This window comes from Pyrus communis, chromosome 5 (genome assembly GCF_041283825.1).
Source record: "Pyrus communis isolate YQ-2024b chromosome 5, ASM4128382v1, whole genome shotgun sequence".
NCBI classification, from domain to species: Eukaryota; Viridiplantae; Streptophyta; class Magnoliopsida; order Rosales; family Rosaceae; genus Pyrus; species Pyrus communis.
The window spans coordinates 13,751,045-13,760,894 of record NC_142569.1 but is presented as its reverse complement, the minus strand read 5'-3'; the positions used below and the strand labels follow the sequence as shown (position 1 = coordinate 13,760,894).

The 9,850-nt window shown below is 34.9% G+C and overlaps 1 protein-coding gene and 1 pseudogene across 1 annotated transcript; one reads left to right on the top strand and one right to left on the bottom strand.

The window, feature by feature from the left end:
* Window positions 1-401: 401 nt before the first annotated feature.
* LOC137726977 (uncharacterized) lies at window positions 402-1,417 on the top strand. Its single transcript, XM_068465926.2, has 3 exons — window positions 402-503; window positions 558-626; window positions 732-1,417. The coding sequence occupies exon 3, from the start codon at window positions 778-780 to the stop codon at window positions 1,294-1,296; it is 519 nt and encodes a 172-aa protein (XP_068322027.2). The 5' UTR covers window positions 402-503; window positions 558-626; window positions 732-777; the 3' UTR covers window positions 1,297-1,417.
* Window positions 1,418-4,118: 2,701 nt separating this feature from the next.
* On the bottom strand, window positions 4,119-7,943 carry LOC148696823 (uncharacterized; annotated as a pseudogene).
* Between the last annotated feature and the right edge of the window lie 1,907 nt (window positions 7,944-9,850).

The following is a 9,850-nucleotide window of genomic DNA, read 5'->3' as shown; positions in this document are numbered from 1 at the left end:
TAGCTACAATAATTGACTAGAGGACTTTATTTTCTATTGATTTTTTTTTTGGTTGACAACGGGGCATAATGCCGAAAGAAAATGAAGATTATATAAGAATATAATGAGGCCACGAGACCCAAACTATATTTGCAACTAACAACATATGACAAGAAGGAGGAGTTTGCTAAAAAAAGACTGAACTCAAATTACATGACAAACCCAAACGAGCCAAATTCATCAGCAACAAAATTCTTTTCACCATAGATATGATGAACTTCTATTGATCTTTTAATTTTTGCAAAGTTGTTTATAATACGAACCATTTCAATAAACTAAAGGTAATCGATCACAAGGTGTCTTTAAAAATAAAATAAAAAACCTCCTCAGTCTTTTTAAGGAGCCAACCTCGCTCAAGAGAAAATCCAAAATCCAATAACAAAAAGCAAAAGCTACTCCCTTTGTTCCCCCTTGCCCTTCCCTCTCCTTTCCTTCCATCTTCTCAGGAAACAAACAGAAACCCCCTTGCCCTTCCCTCTCCTTTCCTTCCATCTTCTCAGGAAACAAACAGAAACCACTACAAGCAACAACATTAGCAAGAAAATAAAGAAATACATAAACCCAATAAGCATCATTACAATCTCGAAGTATGACATACAACCTCTCTCTCTCTGTCTCAAGATTTAGCTTCAGAAATTGACATCTGAAAGTGAAAAATTATTCTTTTTGTGTTTTTTTCTCTTGATTCCCAGATCCGACTACCCAAAAGAGCGCAACACCCAAGACGGCCGGAGAGTGATGTCGTCATCGTCGACAACAAGCGTTCACGTCATGGCCCTGGACGGCCTGGTCAATGTGAACTCACTCTTCACCATGGCCGTCTTTGTGGGGCTTTCTTTCGCGACTCCGGGACAGCGGAGCCTCGAGAACCGGACATCCTGCGACGCCGGGATCAACGTGGCGAAGGAGCTGCTGGTGTTCGAGGTTGTCTCCTTCAGCTTCTTCCTGTTCTCATCGCTGGTGGCGCAGGGACTGAAGCTGGCGATCAACCTGCTCAACAGCAAGGATGTCAAGGAGGCGTTGCATGCCAACATCAATCTGAAGGTGTTGAGATTCGGGATGTTGGGGTCGGCTTTCGGGTCGGTCATGGGTTGCGTGTTTCTGGTGCTGTCGATGGTGAATATGATTCAGATCAGGCTCGGGATGCTTTCGTGTGGCAGCAAATCCGCCGTCCATGCTGTAGCGGCGCTTGTTGTTTTGGTCATGACGGCTCTTTTGGTTTATATTTCTACTGTGGTTTATGCTTTTCTTCACTAGCTGCTGAATACATATTTATGTAAGCTGGTTTGGTATTACCATGTTTTAAGAAAAAAATATTGCTTTTACTCTGTTATGGGAATAAACAATTGTGAAATAAAGCAGTATAGTATTTGGTAAACCTTTTTATAAAAGTGTTTTTGGAAAAAAAATAAAAAAGTACGATAATGTTTGGTAAATTTTTATGTAAAATAACTATGTAAAATGATAAAAAAAGATATAATACTAGATATACCATTAATTTAATTTTCTTAACAAATAAAGGTAAATTACTAAATATACTTTATTTTTAAAATAAAAAAATTTATAAACTTTATCTTAAATATTTATAATTAAAAAATTAAAAAAAATCATTTTTAATGCCTAAAAATTAATAAATCTCTCTCTCTCTCTCTCTCTCTCTCTCTCTCATCTTCTTCATTTCCAAGGCGCTGCTCCATTTGCTTGTCCGTCATCACCTTCACGAACAACCATCTATTTCCATTTCCAATCCCATCATCTTCTTCTGGGTTTCGCAAATTCTGGTGGATTATTTGATGATGCTGCCGCCACTCCCCCATCATCTTTCCCAATCAATTTGATTGGTTGCTTTTTCTTCAACTCGCTCTTCCTCTTGGGCTAGTGGTCTGTGGACACGAGGAGCGTAAGGGAAGAGAAAGGGCTTCGGTAAGGTTTCTCGAGACTTTGTGGGAACACTTTTATGGAGAAACACATAAGGTTGAGAGAGACAAGTAGAATAAGAGGGCACGACTGATGATAGAGAGAAAGAAGGTAGGATTAGAAAATTGAAAAGCTCATTTATTTTTTACTGTTAACCTGTGTTTTACCACAATAAGCTATTTTGTTAAAGCTGTTATTTCCAGCTTCTAGTTTTCCGCTTTTTTTCATCCATAACTTTGAAAAAAAGTTGATTTAAAGTGTTTACCAAACACTTAAAATGCTCCAACTTTTTTTCATACCCACTTTTTTAAAAAGTTAAGCTAAGCCAAACCAAGGCTAAGTCTCTTGTATGATATCGTGAAAGTGTAAGATAGATCCTTAAGCAACATAAGGACCGACTCTATATTAACTTAACCACCAACCGAAAGAGAATGCATATTTATGCAAGTCTCTTGTACGATATCATGAAAATGTAAGATAGACCTTAAGCAATATAAGGACTGACTCTATGAGCTTGTTTGGATATACTGTTAAAATGACTAAAAGCATTTTTGGTTAAATTGATTTGAGTTCCAAAAGTACTTTAAGTGATATTTTGAAGAAGCACCAGATATGTACTTCTTGCAGGAAGCACTAAAGTACTTTTCTAGAATCTACTTGGATTTTTACTAAGGATTGGTATCAAAAACATTTTCACCAAAAGCGCTTTCACTCATTTTAAAAGCACATCTAAATGAGCTCTATATCAACTTAGCCACTAACCTAAAGAAGATATCGTCTCAGGAAATAGGGCAAGGAACTAAAGTTCTTCTGCAACTCTACACAACTGGAAAGCAAGGCTCACTCACTAGGGCTTGAGTATTTCTATAAAACTTGCATGTAAAGTGAGAGTGTAGGGACCTCAGTTATATACTGTATGCGATGGGTCTTTGATTAGGAGTCATCCCCTTAAGAAAACCTTATCAAAGATTAACCTTATCACCGAGAATCACTTATGCATTATATCGGCTAGTAGAGTTCTAATTTATCTAAGAATGTTTCTAACTTGAATACCAATGGAATACAACTCCTGAAAAGTGTACCACATGTGTCAATCCTAATCTCCTTGTCGTCCCAAAAGTCTTTGTACAAATTACAAAGTGTTCGCTATCAAATAGTACTTACATTCTCCCACTAGAGCAAATACTTTGTAAAGTTGTATAATTATACTTGAGTTGGAAAGAATATGTATTGGCCATGAGATTAGAATTTGACACTTCTTATTTACCAGTCTTTGTCATTGTCAAGCATTTATGTGCACTATAGGGTAACACACTCATTTCACTGAAGAGTACCGTCCCCATAATTACTTACAATAAAACTTACCAACACATAAAACTCCAACAAGATATATGATATGTAAGACACAGCTGAACATGTATTAAATGTGTCAAATATTTGGTCCCTTTTGAGAATTGAAAATGATCCATGTACTTCTATATGAAACCCTCCGGTTGTCTATCACTTTATAATGAATGAAAAATCATAAAGTATAATGTAATAAACACATACATGCATTATCATAACTAATAGCTGAACTCTTTAAGGGAACTTGAACAACCTTTCATCATTATTCTTTACTAGGCAAGAAAATGTCAAGCATTCATGATAAAGTTGTTCCCACTGAACCTTAGATAGATGCAATTGTCTAAAGGGTTCTCGGTGAAGCCATGTTCTTTCACAACTCTATGAAACTTCAAGTACCACTGTCATGATGCTTGCTTCAATCCATAAATGGATTCGTTGAGCTTGCACACTAAGTTTCTTCCTTCTCCCTCTTTAAAACCTTATGGTTGTTGCATGTAAATACACTATTCTAGATCCCCATTCTGGAATGCCCTTTTTACATCTATTTGATGTAAAATTAAATCAAAATGAGCCTCCATAGACATGATAACCCTAAAAGCATCTTTTGTTGATACATGACTGCATGTTTCTTTGTAGTCTACACCCTCATTCTATGTGAAACCTTTTGCAACGAGCCTGGCTTTGTGCCTTTCTATGTTTCCATTTGAATCCTTTTTTTGTTTTAAAGACCCATTTGCACCCTATGGGTTTTGTTCCTTCTGTTTGTTCCACTAAGTCCCATACTTGGTTGTCTGCCATCGAGCTTAATTCACTCTTCACGCCTTTATCCGCTTGTTTGCATTTGGTCCTGCAATAGCTTCTTTGTAACTCATCGGATCATTTAACTTTGAAAGATCAATGTCAACCTAAGTCAAATACACGAAATCACTTAAGGTTGTAGGTTTTCGAACCCTAGATGACTTTCTTACAACACCTGCAACCATAGAATTGTCTTCTTGTGCTTGTTGTTGTTGATGATTTCATGTCATAACATCTTCAAAAACATCTGGAATAACTGTATTATTATGCAGTTTAGTGTCATGTGCAGCCTCTATCTCGTTGTATGGTTCATCAGAATCATTACTTCTCTTGTTCTCAGTTACTACAATCATTGGTGGCATTACCCATGTGTTCCGATCAACTTCCTCAACTGCAACTTCTCTTTCATTAGTTTCTTCTTCAAATACGAATTCTTTAACCCTTGTTCCAGAATTGCTTGCATTAGACTCTATGAAAACTATTTTTCCAGTTTCGACAATTCTAGTAGTTTGATTAGGGCAATAGAATCTAAAACCCTTCAATCTGTCAACATATCTAATAAAATGACAACTAACAGTCTTGGAATCGAGTTTCTTGTAGCATGGGTTATAGATTTTTGCCTCTGCCCTACAACTCCATACATGCAGATGGTTCAAACTTGGTTTTCTGCCTGTCCAAAGTTCAAAATGTGTCCCTTCCATAGATTTTGAAGGTACCCTATTTATTATATAATTCACAGTTTTCACTGCTTCACCCCACAAACAACTTGGAAGATTGGTTTTACAAATCATGCTTCTTACCATGTCCATTAGGGTTCTATTCCTCTTCTTGGCCACTCTGGTTTGCTTCGGAGTACCTGGTGCGGTATATTAGGCTACAACTCCCTTTTCTTGCATAAATAACGCAAAGGGTCCAAGATGTTTGCCAATTTCAGTATACCTACCATAGTATTTCCCTCCCCTATCAGACCTCACAACCTTAATACTCATTTCCAATTGATTTTCAACTTTACTTTTATAAATTTTAAAAGGTTTCAAGTGCTTTAGACTTTTCTGAAATCAAATAAATGAAGCAAAATCTCAAGAAATCATCCATTTAAGTTATGAAATATTTGTTACCTTCCAAGGTATGTGTGGGAAAAGGACCACAAATGTCTGTGTGAATGATCTCTAGAGGTTGCGTACTCCTAGTTGAGCCTTCTTTTCTAGTGTTTGTCATTTTCCCTTTAATGCAATCCACACAAAAGTCAAAATCACTGAAGTTCAATGGATGTAAAATTTCGATTTTAACTAGCAGCTTCATTCTTTGTTTAGAGATATGATCGAGTCTTTTTTGCCATAAAATTGAGATTGTTGAGTTTTGGCTTTTTCATCTTGTACATTAAAAAAACATTCAGTTTGATTCAATTTCAGTTGAAACGTGCCATCACTCATGAAACCATTACCTATTTGAGAAGACTCATAAAAAACGTTGAAGCCTTTATTATTAGGAGAAATTAGGTTATCATCCCTCTTACTTATATTCCATTGATTAAAACCTTACTTCTTTGCAATTTTTTTATCAAGTTCCTTAGGTTTTAATGAATGTCATTACTTCAATAATAAAATCTACACCTCTGCATAATTAAATTTTATTTACTTTTGTTCATTTAGTGTTAGAAACGTTACATTTGACATATTTATATTTATGGCTAAACTTTGTATCATATATTTTTATTTTGTAATTTGTATCCAATTTTAATTTGCAACCCTTTTTTATTTTTAAATTTGTACTAATTTTCTTTTTAGTTTTAATTTGTAACTATATATTAATCTAAATTTCTAATTTTTTTTATTTGTAACCATAATTTATTAATAATGTACCCATTCTTCTTTATAAATGTACCACTTTGTTATATGTAAAATGTTCCAATTTTTGTCTAAATGTACCTTTTTTATGTGAAATGAACCCATTTTGTAATATAAATCTATAAATGTCTCATTTTTCAATTTCAAATTAACCCTGATTTAGAAGTATACAATAGAACATTTATTTTTTTCAAAAAAAAAAAAAAAATACACACACACACACACACAATGTGCACCATTTTGTACAAAAAAAGAATATACAAATTGTGTGTGTGTGTGTGTGTGTGTTTTTTTAACAAAATGGTGCACATTGTATATTCTTTTCCTTGGGTACATTCTTTGTATTTTTTTTAATAGTGTGTTGAGCCAAAATTAATGGGTACATTTTTTTCCTCTTGTTTTAAATGTACCCATGATTTTTTTTCTCTTATCCTTTTTTATTTGGGTACGTACATTGTTGTGTCATGCAGGAGTACATTTTTGATGTTGTCAAGTTCATGGGTACATGCAAAATTAATTTACTAGGTGTATATTATTTCACTTGACACTACTCATTAAAATTTGCAAAACTTTGTGCACAATGGTTTGTTATGTACATTGTTTTTAGTCTCATAATCCATGAGATTTTTACCATTTATAGTGCGATAATTATGGAATTGTAAATTTAATAAATGGTGAGATTTGTTAAATACAAATTTAAGTTAAAAGAGAAAATAACTAACATAAAATATATTAATGCTAATATGCTGACGTGTAGAAAGTTAAAGGACTTTGATCAAAATATAAAAATCAATAAGGTTTCAATTAAAAAATATTGGTGACTAGAGACCGCATACAAAGTATCTCTTATTATTAATAGGTAAAATAAAAACCCAATAACACTAGCTTTGAAATAGAAATCAACTTTCTTTTCATGGAAGGAACATAAACAACAGTATCGAACTCTAAATAAAAACCAAATTCTAGCTTTAGCGTAACACTTCCTAAGGCTTTGACTTCAACTCTCCTTCCATTGCCAACCGAAACTTTGACTTCATCCTTATTTGGTGTTCTCTTTGTAACATGTATAGAAGAACCCGAGTCAAGCCACCATTCAGTGCTAGGTATGTTAATTAAATTAGATTCAAAACAACCAAAAACATTTTTACCTTTCTTTGCTTCTTGTTTGGCAAGCCAAGCCTTATATTTTGCATAGTTTCTCTTCATGTGGCCCGCCTTTTTGCAAAAATAACACTTGAAAACTGAAGGTTTATTATGTTTGAAGTTTCTTTTAGGTGAGGGAGCCCTTTTGGTAACATCCTGGTAGCATCAGGGACATAAGGTTTGGTAGCTTTAATGGTACTTTGCACGAAGTTCACAGACTCATACTTCTTGTTTTTAGACTTTCTTTCTTCATCCTCTCTTCTTCACTCACACAAATGGCTATCAACTTATTCACATCCCATTTCTCACGCAGACCATAATAATAGACTTTGAGTTGTGTATAATTCTCAGGTAAGGAATTCATTATCACATGTACCAGAAACGTATCAGAATTTGATACCTAAGTGCATTGAGTTTTTCAGCCACATCCACCATCTTCAATATGTACTCTTGCACACTTTGGATCCCATTATATCTCATGGTGGTAAGAGCATTCATGAGATTACATGTCTCAGTTTTTAGTGACTCCCTATACTTGTCATCAATGGACTTCAGAAAGTCTTTTTCATTTTTTGCATCAAGAAAGCCACCTTTCACCACATCTGTCATGATCCTTTTGATGTTAACAGAAAAATTCTGTTGGATTTGTGCCATTTTTAATATTTGGATTTCTGACTGGATGTGCTATCATTAGTAGGTGTTGGAGGCTCCTTAGTTCTCAGCGCCAAACCCTAGTCCATGACTCCCAGAACGATTTCGAGATCTTGTTTCCACTTTCTATAGTTGACACCAGTAAGAGGCTCAACTGTATTGAGGTTCATCGAGTTGGGATTCACTGAAGAAGACATTCATTATGTAAAGAGTATTAATCCTTAACCCCAACCTATAAATCACCTTTTCAACATATTTAGACTGATTAATATGTGAAAGCTGTCTTTAATCACATCACTTTATAGTCAACAATCGAATTTCTGTAATTAAGATCACAAGCCTTCGTGGTTTGAAAATATTAATTTGATTCAAATATTTATATATAAAATGATATGCTACTTAAATTCAAAGCATGAAAGAAAGATCATCTTTAGATGGTCTGTGATCATGTCTTGAATTTAAGCACCATTACTAGTGCATGTATTGACTGAAAAATATATATCCTTATGATCAAGAAAAACTTTAGTCATCCTTAAACGTGTTTATATATTTTTCCTTGATGATACATGATGCGAGATTTATACGCACACAAATTAAACCCTCTTTTTGACAATTGTAGTATATGTATAAGTAGGGATCGTTCTTAACCGGGGATTAGGAGGGATTGCAAATCACTTGGAAACTGACTCAAAAACGTAAAATAGAGTTTAAAACACTAAACTAAACTCAAAGAATGCAAAACTAAACAAACGTAAAATACTAAAACAAATCAAATGACTAAGACTTAACAAAATATGGGGGGGGGGGGGGGTTGAGTTTTTGACGAAATTAAATTAAATGGACAGATTATAATTAAGGGCAAAATGTAAATATGAATGCGATGAAAATATGGATCGAATGCTAGCTAGAAGGTTCTTCTCCACACATGTTACACTTGCATACGAGATTGATTTTCAGTTGGTCTTTCGATGAGTTATGAAACTCAACACCCCGGGTTAATTAGGTCCGCTTAAATTAACCGTCAAGTTTTCCTTAAGTTAATGAATTGGATGATTGCATGCGACAACCCAAAGCATTCCCCACAAGTTCCCTACATGAATTGCATAATAGAGATACAAGCAAGAATCATTAAGCATCATGAAAACTATAAGTGTTGACGAGACATTCGTTACTATGATTGCATGAAACTTATGCCAAGAATTCATCTAACGCGATTGTTTATAAGCAACCTCCACTACTTGTGAATATAAGTTCATAACTATTAGGTGAAACTCACTTATATTCTAGCGTCATATTCATGCATGAAAATTAAGCGTGCACTCTCAATAAACATACATAAATAAGTTATCAATCAAACGGTTAAACAAATTGAATTCACAACTTATGAAATTCCAACCAAAGATAATCAATTCATATTGCAAGCATAAACATGGTTTCGAATCACCCCCTAGCTAAATGGGGTTTAGTTCCTCATACGTACAAGACAAAGAGAATTGAAATTAAACATTGAAATCAAAGAAACACCTAAACATTCCAACAACTCAAACTTGAATTGTATGAACGTTTAGGCCCTCTTCTCTTCCTCTTCGTTGCGGCACAAGGTCTAAGGAAGTGTTTAGGGCTTTAGGTGTATGTGGAATGGAGTGGGGAATGGTTGGAGTGGCTGCAATGGAGGAGAGAATGCTGGAAAACTGGAAGGGGATGCACGGCAAAGGTATTTGTGTTGTGTGTTGTGTTGTGGTGAATGGAATGAATTGTATGAATGCAATGCATGGTTTTATAGGGAGAGAATGGATGGGAGAACATGTGAATGGCAGCTAGGAATGATTAAAGAAGGGAATGCATGTGTAATGACAACTAGATTGGTTGGTGGAAATCTGAAAATGCAAATGGGAATGCTGGAAATGCAAGGGTGGCCACGACATGGGTGTGTTTGTGTGTTGTGGCTGATTTGTTTGTTGGTTAAAGCTTGTGAGTGAATGATTAAAGATGCATGTGGATGAATTATACAATGGGAAAGTATATGATTGACAACTAGGGTGAATGGTGGCTACAATGATGAAGTGTGATGGCTGAAAATGGCAAGGGAAGGCACGATAATGGGTTAG

Bases quoted from the DNA above. Each gene is read 5' to 3' on its own strand.
- LOC137726977 (XM_068465926.2), top strand. From the start codon at position 778: ATGTCGTCATCGTCGACAACAAGCGTTCACGTCATGGCCCTGGACGGC.